The 12,892-nt window shown below is 42.4% G+C and overlaps 1 protein-coding gene across 3 annotated transcripts in view; it reads right to left on the reverse strand.

The window, feature by feature from the left end:
• Positions 1–2,914: 2,914 nt before the first annotated feature.
• PTPDC1 (protein tyrosine phosphatase domain containing 1) overlaps positions 2,915–12,892 on the reverse strand; it is an 89,246-nt gene continuing 79,268 nt past the window's right edge. For all 3 annotated transcript variants that reach the window (XM_070400791.1, XM_070400792.1, XM_070400793.1), the window contains 3 exons: positions 9,335–9,520; positions 7,441–7,551; positions 2,915–4,739 (listed from right to left, as the gene is read on the reverse strand). In XM_070400791.1, the coding sequence (XP_070256892.1) occupies positions 4,623–4,739; positions 7,441–7,551; positions 9,335–9,520 (414 nt within the window). In that variant the 3' untranslated portion in view covers positions 2,915–4,622. The remainder of the gene's footprint in view (positions 4,740–7,440; positions 7,552–9,334; positions 9,521–12,892) is intronic.

Genomic DNA, 12,892 nt, shown 5'->3' on the forward strand with positions numbered 1-12,892 from the left:
CTTGGTTCTCCTCTGCCTTAATTTTCTTAACAATGCCTTTTGAAGAGCCTATGTTTGTACTTTTGATGCTGTCCTGGTTATCAGCTTGTTCTTTTATGGAGGTACTTCTGGTGTCACATCTAACAAATCTCTGACTAGCCCAAGGCCACACATATTTTCTCTTAGAAATGTTATAGTTCAGATTTTACATTTAGATCTAGGATACAGTTTGAGTTTATTTTGTAGATAATGCAAGCTATGAATCCAAATTCATTTTTGTCCCATATAAACAGGTTTGAACTTGGCATTATGGGTCTTGGGAGAAAGACCATGGAGGTGAAATGCCTTCCATTTTTGAGACATTGTCAAAAATCCCCTCCAAGAAGAACTTTCCCACCAAATACAATATTCAGACTCATAATTTCTCTTAGTAATCTGTCTATGGCAGCCGTGGGCAAACTACGGCCCGTGGGCCGGATCCGGCCCGTTTGAAATGAATAAAACTAAAAAAAAAAGACCGTACCCTTTTATGTAATGATGTTTACTTTGAATTTATATCAGTTCACACAAACACTCCATCCATGCTTTTGTTCCGGCCCTCCGGTCCAGTTTAAGAACCCATTGTGGCCCTCGAGTCAAAAAGTTTGCCCACCCCTGGATGGTGTTTATAGAATGACTGGATGCCATGGTGCATTCATCAATAATGAGAAGTTGGGCCTTTTTAATAGTTTTAGCAACTTCACTCGTTATATTGAGTCTAGAAATTGAAGTTTCATTTAATGGAATCAGTAATTTATATTGGGAATGAAAGGTGCTTCCACTGAGAAGTAAATTTGCAGCAATTCCTATAGATGCTGTGGGTAAAACAGTACCACCACGACCTCTAATATCATGTATTAAAACTTTATACAGATATGCAGGTGAATAGGATTCCTAGCTGGCAGGCCCCTAGCAGCAAGCTGGCCACCTGTCAATTCCGTGAGGAATGGGGCTCCCTCCTCCTTCCTGTCAGGGTCCGGGGTGCAGGTGAATGGGGTTCCTGGCTGGCAGGCCACTGAGAGCAAGCTATCCAACAGCAGATTCTGTGAGGAATGGGGCTGCCTCCTCCCTACTGTCAGGGTCTGGTTTGAAGGCCAGCCATGCCCCCTGTTGGGCCAGACCCAGAGTTCTACCACGCTGTGGCCTCCGCCTCAGCAACCCAGGACTGACTGCTGCTGGGCGCTCCTGGCGCTGCGAGGGTGGGTTCTTCCCTCAGGCCTCGCGGGAAACAGCTCTGGCAAGGCAACCCAGGACTCAGTACTTCCACACTCTGCTCCGAGGGCGGGTTCCCGCCTGAAACCTCGCCCTCTGGGAAACAGCTGGGGGAGGGCGCAGCCATTTCCAAGACGACCCCTGCAGGGCTTCTGGACGTGATGTTATACCCAGGGTTTTTATATAAGTGGATAGATTATTTTCAGTGATTGCATGTTTTATTGGCTGGCTTGGAATGAAGGTTCACCACAGCTCCACTAGTAAATGGCCCCATTGTGATTACTTATAAATCAGTTTTATTGTAGTGCTGGGCTAATCAAACATCAGCTCATGTCTAAAAGCATGACTAAAAAGTAATGCACCATTGGGTAACAGGATTTGTGGGACTTGTGTCATGCCATTTTTATCTGTACATAATATTCAACCATCTCACATTGTAAAGAACAACTTAAAATAAGGTGCTAATCCTGGGCCACATTTACACAAACAAAAAGCACCAAAGGGGATGCTGTTCTTGATTTACTTGCACTGAAAATACATCAATGCTTGTAAATTTGGAACAAAGATCCTATGAGTAAATAGTCACTTTTAAGCTAGCCCCAAATTATTTGTAGCCCTTCGAATATCAAGAACTTGAGGCATGCACTCTGTCTACAAGACACTGTTTCTGGAACATTTTCCAGACATCTAGAGAAGAGCCTGAAATAGCAGCAGGCATAGAAGCACTCTCCATTTAAGAGAAAATAGGAATGTTATCTCTATTAACTATGACTATTGCTATTTTCATGGAATCTAGAGTGATTGACAGCACATGCTCTTTCTCAGATAATACTGGGAGGCTGGTTAGAGATATGACTAAGCTGATCAGCACAGTACTTTTGAGTTATGCAAATAGACAAAGCAATCTCTGAAGCAGCATTACTTTATCTCAAAGAGCATCAGCCAATGCTATAAAGTAGCAAAGCCCAGAAGTGGCAGAAATCGTTCACGTCCTAAGTGTGCTGTGCTAGAGGCCCTGTGAGCAGCACAGCCAGTGCAGTCTTCCCAGACCAAACATGTGGGGCATCTTCACTACACTTACGGACCAGCTGAGGCTCTATGATGCCATCATGGAGTCGAATGCTAAGAGGGCTTCAGGGTCCCTGATGGGGCCCTCTGTGCTGGGCAGCTCTACCTGGTTCCAAGCTCCACAGGCAGGTGGTTTCAGGAGGAGGAGGGCATGGTTCAAAGTCACTCAGAATGGGTGGGATTCCTTCCTCAGGCAAGAATCTTTCCTCTCTAGGTCTGGTGAGAGAAATAGGCAAGACAATGCATGTGCTCCCTGGGGTAGGAACTTCTGAATGCCCACTTGTGCTGAGCTGAATTTCGCAACCCGTAACTTCTTCCTATAGGTAGATTTCTATTCTCTGGGCAACAAAGAATTCCTCATCCATTTAAATACAGGAAGTCAGGAATCTTGTCAGCCTTATTTTCCTTGCCCATTCCTCTTAGAATTCTCCAACCCGGGTCCCCTGATACCCTTGGTCATTCTGAACCCACAGAGTCGGAATTGAGGAGAGCTTGACTAGCTGCCTGTTCAGCCAACAGCTCAGTCTGCCCATCAGGATAGTCTAACCACCAACTGCATCAGGATGTGCATGACTCTCAAGCTGAAGAAGTACAAGATAAGCGTTTGGGTTATTTTCACTTTTATTCAAATAAATACAGTAACTGTACACAGCCTAATGAACTCTCCCACCAGCTCTCCTTTGCGAGTGGGTGTAGATTTTAGAGGTGCCCTGGGGGTCACACCATCAGACACGCCGTGGTGCCACTTGCCCACATGAGACTGAATGAGAAGAGAACAGACATCTTTTTGGGTACAAAACATTTTAATAACATATCTTTGGATAAAATGCAATTGTCTTCTCTCCTAATTTCCTAAATCAGGCACTTGAAAATGAGAAATATCAGGAATGGACAACCCGGTTCATTAAAACTCGTTGGATTTGATTTCCTAAGAAAATGCAAACAGTGTGGGAGGAAATGGCATTTAGTGTTTGCCAGCAGAGTTAGTAAGACTGATAATGACTGAAATATTTTTAATGTGCTAGAGCTTGATTCACAAAGGCAGAAGTTAGAGAAATTTCATTTGTTGTTAATTAGCTTTTCCTGACATTCTGTCTTTATGATTAAGTAGTTTCTTTAGTTTGAAAATGGTTTGATTAATATCACCTTTATTGGGAAAAACTTGGATCCTCTCTGACCTGGCCTAGGTACCCCACCTGTTCATTTGAATATTAGTTATGGCTTCAATAGCTGATTGATAGTTTGGTTCTACAAGGAACCAGTTTAGGTTCTTATCTAAAGTCAGTAGGGCGAATATAACCTAAGTGGGTCAAATTCAATTTAAAAATCGTACTTGTTCTAGTCAAAAGGCAGTCAAAGGCAACTTGGTCTATAGAATGGCAGACTGGGAGGTATGGGCCAGATCTCACGCTATCACACCGTCAGCATGAACAGACATGGCACTGGGGAGGGCTGCAGTGCCTGGAGGCCGGCCTTTCTGTGGGGTCCTGCTTCAGAGCAGCTTCCCACCGTGCCCGCCACTGAGCCCAATTCCTCTGTAAAGATGCTATTTGACTCAGCAGCAGCCCAGGGGAGTGGGAATAAGGCTGATGTGTGAGAACCACTCCTGTCTCCTGTGACAGCAAAGATTGGCAACATTGTCGAGAAGCCTGAGCAAGTCTACTTTCTACAAGTAAAAAAAACCCAACCATCTCACAGTCATTCCTTTAACAATAAAACTAAACTACTCTGAAATAGAATATATTTTGAAACCCTTTGCCACATTTATAAAAAGAAAAAAACACACACAAAAGATTTCAACAATTGAAAAAAATCCTTTAAAAACATTGTATCAACAACCTTCTTATTAAGAAATAAGAAACACTTGGTATAAGACACTTGGTGACTTCCTTACATCATGCATCAGGGGATGGATACACACTGAGATTTTACTACTGACATCTACTTGGTAAAAATGGTAGGAGTTCTGTCAACAAGATAATTGTTTTGGAAAGAAGAGTTACAACTTTTTTCCAAAATGTCAAAAAGAATAAGGATGTAAACATACATTACTTAAAATAGTAATACAACAATATTAATTCAGTTAAATAAATAAAGCGGCACCAACTTTATGGCAATTTTTCAACATAAAAATGTAGCTCAACGATATCTTAAAATATAGAATTGCTCCAAACAGAAGCAGTCATTCTTAGCACAACCAAGAGCATGAAGCGAAGTGCTGGGAGATGAAGCAGCTCTGCACTTGACCTTGTTCCTCTATGAGCAGAAATGCTGCCTGGGTCTTCTGGTCTCAAATATTTGCAATGAAGGGAAAGTCAGCTGCACTAAACACCAGGCTTAGGGCTGTCTTTTGTCATTTTTCTTTTTTCTTCAAGTGTGTGCTTAAATATTTTCTTTAGGGTGTTGTAAACTATGGGTCCATTTTCAGAATCAAAATGAACCTGTGACAAAGAAAATTTATATTCAGGACACTGAAACAAGAATTTTAACCAGTCTATTTTGGGAGAAAAGAAATGGGATGGGGAAAAAGTAACACTTATTAGCAAAATTATATATAACATTTTTAAAATTAATTAACTTTTTAAAATCCTCACCCGAAGATATTTTCCAGTGATTTTTGGAGAGAGCGGGAGAGGGAAAGACAGAGAGAAATATCGATGTCAGAGAAACACATTGATTAGTTGCCTCCTGCATGCACCCCGACCAGGGCCCGGGCCAGGGAGGAGCCTGCAACCGAGGTATGTGCCCTTGACTGGAATTGAACCTGGAACCCTTTGGTCTGCAGGCCACACTCTACCCACCGAGCCAAACCGGTTAGGGCAAAATTATATATAAATTTAAAAGCATACATAATATGCCAGGCCAGCGTGGCTCAGCAGTTGAGCGGTGACCTATGAACCAGGAGGTCACAGTTCAATTCCCGGTCAGGGCACATGATTATGTTGTGGTCTCAATCCCCAGTGTGGGGCGTGCAGGAGGCAGCCAATCAATGATTCTCTCTCATCACTGATGTTTCTATCTCTTTCTCCCTCTCCCTTCCCCTCTGAAATCAATAAAAATATATATTTTAAAAGTACACACAATACATTTCTCACATTAATTTTAATTACATATTAGAATTGCTAATTACATCAATGACAAATTGATCAATGAAAACCCAAAGACTTAAATCTAGTGCCTGTATACGTAGTCTACTCATACACTGTCAGGAATCTGGTCGACACTGAATGTGCAGTGTGTTTTGGAACCAGAACCTGATCACTGATGATATAAGGGCAAGGTCTCCTCATGAAAACAACGTGCACTAGTTACCAGTGTTGCACTGGGGTGGCCTTCCACCTGCCAGCCATGCAGCCTCGGGTCATCCCTGGCCTCTCTATAAGAGGAGGCCACAATGCCCATCTCCTTAGGGTTTCGGTGAGTACTAAATATGAGATCCTGACATGGGTGTGACACACATAAAAACCTATGTAGCCGCTTCCTTGGTGGGAAGGCACCATGTACACATAAGCAAACTATCTGCCCAAGTTCACTGTACTGCAGGGTTAGGAGTGATGCAGGATGGACAACTAGAGCAATGACCATGCTTCCACCCCACCCCCAAAGACACATGTGACTCCTGTGACAGGATGAGATCCCTTGGCCAGTGACCCCCTCCTCCTGCTCCTGGGGGGAGGGAGGGCTATCCCCTTGTGAAGGGCTGGGAAGCGTCTGGGATTTCACTCTGCTCACATGCTGACATCTGCTGGCGTGGGGACCCTGGAAGGAGGCACTGGACTGCTGGGCCAGAGACCAACAACCTTGTAACTTGAACAACACAATCACATGTGGGTTCCTTTGCCCTCCAGGTCGCATGGGTGATGTGGAGGGCACAGGTGGACGCTGCACAAGCAGGGCATTTGCACCATAGCCGAGGATCTCAATGCAGGGCTGCAGCAAGCCTGCTGAGCGCTGCGTGAAGGGAGACACGGCCTTGTCTACATGGGAAGCCCAGGACGAGAGCTGTCACACACTGCTCCTATGATTGTGCACAGGGGGAGAGGCCCAAGGACTCTCTCCTAACTTTTTATGGACAGATTTGGAACAGCTGGTATATTTAACTCTTCACTAGTATCTCCCTCAAAGGCCAAAAGGAGTTGTGAAGAATTTTGGAGAGACCAATATTGAGTATCATTTTCAGTTAAATCAGACACTTATTTTTATCTTAACCATTCATTATATTGTCTATCATATTTACAGAAACTTACTAACAGTAATAACAGTCTCCACTGTTTACTTTGGTAAGCACCAAACCACAACCTTCCCTACACAGCAAGTAGCTTCTTGGTCTATGAAGGCCTATGAAAATGTAATAAAATATAGACATAAAGGATCATGTGACTGGGGTTTGTGCTGCTGACTCTGGAAACTTAGTGCCATAAAGCTCCAGATGAGGAACAAGAAAGCCTGCTGGAATAATATCACTTTGGAAAGAGTGGAGGCGGAGGAGACTGGTGAATTACCGATAATGACTGATATCATTAGTGTTTACCACAGGCACCACCATTGAAATGCTGGTTTCTTTGTTCAATGACTTTTCCATATCATAAGTGAGAAGCACCAAAAAATTGGCTGAATGGGTAAGGGAAACCTCTTCGCTTGGCAGGCACCTGACTCTTCTTCAGCCAGGAAAGATTGTGAGAAGCCAGAAGGACGTGCAGAGGAAGGAAGCGTTTTTTACTCTCTGCTTAGGATTTGCCAATAGGACACACTACCTAACCGTCAATGCTGAACACTGAATTCTCACTAGGTGATTTCTTGTTTAGACCCAAGGTAGAACTGGCTCAACAACAAAATTCTCTGACTCCTACAAGCACATCATTTAAAATATTTTCTCAATACCCAACTGTTTCTCTTTATAAAAGCTCTTTGTTTCAATGTTCTCCTACAAAAAAACCCACAGGTCAGCCTTTTCTAATATCACTGTTAGAAAACGGGTAATTTGAGCCAAAAGTCTGCAACTACTTTTAAGAAACGTCAAACACATTTCCCCGAAGAGGAGATGTGGCTAACAGTTTTATTTTAGAGGAGGCAGCTGACCTCTGGATTCTAACTTGCAAAGACCATGCTGCTGTGGTCTGAAGGAGGGAAAGCGCCACCCACCTTGGTGAAAGCTTGGATGGCGTGGGCCAGGACAGCTTCCTCCACATCCACGGGAACTGGCTGCAGGCTCACCAGGCAGTGCAACACGCAAAGAATAGTCTGGTGCTGGTCCTGTTTTTTGCAGAAATCGAAATCAAACAAGTTTTTTTGAAAAATTCCTCAAGAAATAAACTCAAAGCAAGTGGAGCTCCAGGAACTGGCATGTGACCGAGTGCTTATAACCTCCAACACTACACTCTCTACCAAGGGCTCTACCAGTGTTTACTGTTACGTGTCTGAATGCTTTCAGGAGCTGCTTAGTTATTACATGAAGCACAATTTCAAATGAAATGTTTTCCTTGAAGTGAACTGAAGAGATGATCCACTCTTATTGTTTCTGGACACAATGGCGTCAGTTGGGCTGTGTATGCTGACATGTAACGGCAACCAGGGACCTGCTTGCCCTGCTGCCTGCAGACACTGGAGGACGGCGGGGTGTCAGGAGAGACCGGGCAGCCCTCGGGAAGCCTGGGAGCTTAGGAGAAGGTCTCTGACAAAGCGTCCAGACTTGGTTCCTGGGGGTGCCCTTAGAGAAACAAAGGAGAAGCCCCACCCCTGCACAGTGAGCATCCCGTGCACATGGCCCTCAGAACCACTGGCTGCACCTGGACATCTGCTCAAGCTCACATGATCACAACAGTGACGCTGACAGAAGGAAACCCCTGACGTGATGCCAACGCCTACCCGTGGGCATGGAATGAGTGACGATGGGAGCACACGCTGTGCCAGAACCGTGAGCGTGAATCCTGCTCAGCCACAGGCTGTGTGCCTGGGGCAGTTATGTCACCTTCCCTTTTCAGTAAAACGGATCCTCGACCTTTCCGGGCCAGGGGGATGAACAAAGGTGAACACAGAATCTACAGCTCAGTAAGGGCCTGGCCCGCCACCACCCAAGAAGGGTAACTGCCTCAATCCTTCTCCAGGCTCATCTCTGTAATTTACCTGCTGAGAAACCAGCCTAAGAGGACTCCCAATGCAGGAAACATCTCATCTTAAAGCCGTGCATCACACCACTGTGTGTCTGCGTGTCTGCGTCCCCAGCAGTAGCGCAGATGTGGAAAGGAGAGACACAGCAGCACAGTAGGTAATGCAAGGCTGATTATGAGATAATAGTTTCCTAAAATAAAAACAAAGCCTATTTTTAAATAAAATGTAACATTTCTCTATGGTTAGAAGGATCTACAATGACAAGTCAGTCTCCTTCCCTCCCTCCCTAGACCTATTGTCTCGTAGTACGTTCCCTAAGGCAATCACCATCATTATCTATCGATTTCTTGTTTTTCCTTTTATAGTCTTCTACCTTTTATACATGGACTACATACATATGTACGTGACACACTTCCCTTTCACAGAAAATACAAATGAGTGCATGTTCCAACCTACCTCACAGCTCTTCACATTGTACACTTATGGTAAATGAGTAGAAACGAATACTTGAAAGTGAAAATGGTTAATTATAACATATCTGCACAGTGTTAGAGTATTACCTGTCCATCAAGTTAATATTTATGAAAATGTTACACTAAACATGGAAATATACGTATGTTATAATTTTGAGCAAAAAATGAAGCATAACGTTGTATATGAAATGATTTCTACCAAGTTAACATACGTGGTGATAAGTCTGAAAGACGTGAAAATGTTTAAAGTGGCTCTCCTGGGATTATGGGCATTTCTCTTTTTATTTTTGTATCTTCTAAATGTTTATATTGGGTATTTCTTGGAAAAACTTAAACACAGAAACTTAAATTAGACCCAGATATGTGATTCCATATGAATTCCCTTTTTACAATGGTTTTTTTAGTGTGTGAACTTACATAATTAACTGTATCACTTGGTCCAGCAGCTACCTTACCTTCTCTAATAGAAACAGTGCGTCTGCAGCATCTGCAATTCTGTCAGCCAACATGCTCACATCCGCTTGGGTTATCACAGGCTCCTTCAGCTGCTCCACCCACGACCACATCAAACTGCACAGGATGAAAGGATCCCTCTCACCACATATTCTTTCCCAAGCTCCATCTCGGGAATTTAGCTCTTTCTAAAAAGAAAGGAAGAAAAAAAGAGAAAGAGGGAGGAGAGATAAGGAAGAGAGAGGGGAGGGAGGGAGAGGAAGCAGGCTCCATCTGACATCTGATGAACCCAAGCTATCCAGGAGGCACATTGGGTTGAGATATTGAACCTCTCTAAGCCTGTTTCGCTCTATGAAGTGCATCCCTGCCCCATAGGTGTTGAGCAGTCTGAGGCCTCCTAAAGCTCCCAGTGCAGAGAATGGCTTAGTTATTAACCTAAGCTTTCTACTTCATTGAGAAACCACAGCAACAGCCCAGGAAGGGAGCCTGCCTTTCAGGGTCTTGGGGAACAAATCAGAAATATTTGCTGCAATGAAGTAGAAAGGTAGATTAAAATTACAAATAAAAGAACATTTGCAAATTAACCTGGGATAAGGAAAAGCTTCTGACTGAAACTTTAAAGTGTATTCCCAAAAATGCCTAAAAGTTGATAAATGTACTTCTTTCAAATTCTTTAGAATCCTATGTAGCATTTAACAAACAATAAGCACTGTACCCTGAAACCTGATAGGGTGCAAACAACTAGGAAGTCTTGCCACTGCTCCACATGCCTGGAGATGATTCAGGCAGGTGATTTTAAAACTTTGCCTCACAGAGAACAGAGGAAAGTGAGATAAGAATTTTAATTTCTGACAGGACATTTAATTTCAGATTTATGTTTTAGTAAATGAAATATGCTTGCAATAGTAATAAGCATAGTAACCGCTACCATTCATTCATTCACCCATTCTGTAATTGTAGAACACTTTCCTTATGATAGGAACTCTGATACATGACTTACCTCTGATTCTACAGCAACCCAATTCCCTCTACCGACAAATGTACTGGGGCTCAGGAAAGATAAAATAACTTGCCCAGGAGCCCAAATCGAGAAAAGGGCAAAACAGGCATTCCCACCAGGTCTACTCTACCCAGTCTGATGTTTCTTCATGCCACCAGGGTCCTCTGGCATAAATAAGTCAACTTGAGAAAACAGGCTGGGCAGAAACGACAAAACTCAAAGACCCTCTTATTAAATGACCGTTACATCAATATGTTTTCTGAAATCTTCAGTGGGATTAGGAAAGACATAAGAATGATGAAAAGTATTAAACACATGAGCTGTATCCTGCTCTGGGGCATCTGGGCCATGTGACTGCAAGCATGTCATGTGATCCCTGGGACCCATAGTTCCCCCATCTGTGATACTTAATTTATAAGGACTATATAGATTAACAAAGAACCTGTGAATAATATCATCTGCCTCAAAGTATTACTGTGAAATCAGGAGATAAAAGACATGAAAGGGCCTAGTATAGGGACAAGGCGCATTATGCCATTTAAATCATGTTCATTTTACTTTTTCTTTTAAATGATTTTTTATTTTTCATTATAGTTGATGTACAATGTTAGTTTCAAGTGTACAGCCCAGATTAGACCTTTATATAACTTACAAAGTGATCACCTTGATAAATCTAGTACCCATCATACACCACACAGTATTGACTATGTTCCCTATGCTGTACTTCCCTGTGACTACTTGTAACTACCAATTTTTACTTCTTAATCCCCTCACCTTTTCCACCCAGTCCCCCAAATCCCCTCTCCTCTGGCAAGCATCAATATTCCCCGTATCAGTGAATCTGTTTCTGTTCTGCCTGTTCTCCTTTTCTGATTTCACATACAAGTGAAATCGTCTGACATTTGTCTTTCTCTGTCTGGTTTATTTCACTCAGCACAACACCCTCTAGGTCAGCGGTTCTCAACCTGTGGGTCGCGACCCCTTTGGGGGTCGAATGACCCTTTCACAGGGGTCGCCTAAGACCATCGGAAAAACACATATATAATTACATATTGTTTTTGTGATTAATCACTATGCTTTAATTATGTTCAGTTGGTAACAATGAAATTGGGGGTCACCACAACATGAGGAACTGTATTAAAGGGTAGCAGCATTAGGAAGGTTGAGAACCACTGCTCTAGGTCCATCCATATTGTTGTTTTTTTAAAAAATATATTTTATTGATTTTTCACAGAGAAGAAGGAAGAGGGACAGAGAGTTAGAAACATCGATGAGAGAGATCAATCAGCTGCCTCCTGCACGCCCCCACTGGGGATGTGCCCACAACCAAGGTACATGCCCTTGACCGGAATCGAACCCGGGACCCTTGAGTCCGCAGGCCGACGCTCTATCCACTGAGCCAAACCGGTTCGGCAATCCATATTGTTATAGATGGTAAGATTTCATTCTTTTTTTATGGCTTAGTCATATTCATTGTACGTATTCACCACTTCTTCTTTATCCATTCATTTGTTGATGGACACTTATGTTGCTCCATATCTTGGCTACTTTAAATGCTGCTGCAATGAACCTATGGATGTATACGTCTTTTTGATTTAGTGCTTTGTGTTACTTTGGATAAATACTCAGAAGTGCAATTGCTGGGTTCTTCCTTGTCTCTTGTTATAACCTTTGTTTAAAGTCTATTTTGTCTGGTGTAAGTTTTGCTACCTCAGCTTTTTTTTCTTCCCCATTTCCATTTTCATGAACTATCTTTTCCACTCCTTTATATTCAGTCTGTGTCTGTCTTTCGATCTGAGGTGAGTCTCCTGTGGACAGCATATGTATGGGTCTTGTTTTGTTATCCATTCAGCCACCTGATGTCTTTTGATTGAAGCATTTAAACCATTTAAAGTAATGGACAGATATATATATTTCTTGCCATTTTATTATTCATATTTTTTATCTTCTTCTTAAAGGAGACCCTTTAACATTTCTTATAATACTGGTTTGTTGGTGATGAAATCCTTTAGTTTTTTTCTTGTATGGGAAGCTCTTTGTATCTGTCCTTCAATTCTAAATGATAGCTTTGCTGGGTGGAATAATCTTGGCTGCAAGGTCCTTGCTCTTCATCACTTTGAATATTTCATGCCAATCCCTTCTGGTCTATAAAGCTTCTGTTGAGAAATCAGCTGACAGTCTTACAGGAGCTCCCTTGTAAGTAACTAATTGCTTTTCTCTCTCTCTCTCTCTCTCTTTTTGACTACATAAAATATTTTTTATTTATGTCAAAAATGTACCTCTAACAGGCAAACTACAAACTGGGGAATTTACCTGCAAAACACATGACTAAGAGGAATCTATTTAAAATTCTTACAAATTAGTAAAAAACAAGACAAGCATCTCAATGGCAAAAGCCTCATAGACATAATCCACAAAATACAAAATTAATAAAGAAAATTTTAAACATACTAAGTTTTGCCTATCACAATGACAAAGAGAGAAGAGAGAACACAGCCAATGGTGGTATGTAAAATATAAAACACCAATTATAAACGTTTTGTTAGCAACATGACAATAT

The sequence above is a fragment of the Myotis yumanensis genome, unplaced genomic scaffold, assembly GCF_028538775.1.
Source record: "Myotis yumanensis isolate MYYU_CA2020_CCGP unplaced genomic scaffold, mMyoYum1.0.hap1 SCAF_21, whole genome shotgun sequence".
Lineage (NCBI taxonomy): Eukaryota > Metazoa > Chordata > Mammalia > Chiroptera > Vespertilionidae > Myotis > Myotis yumanensis.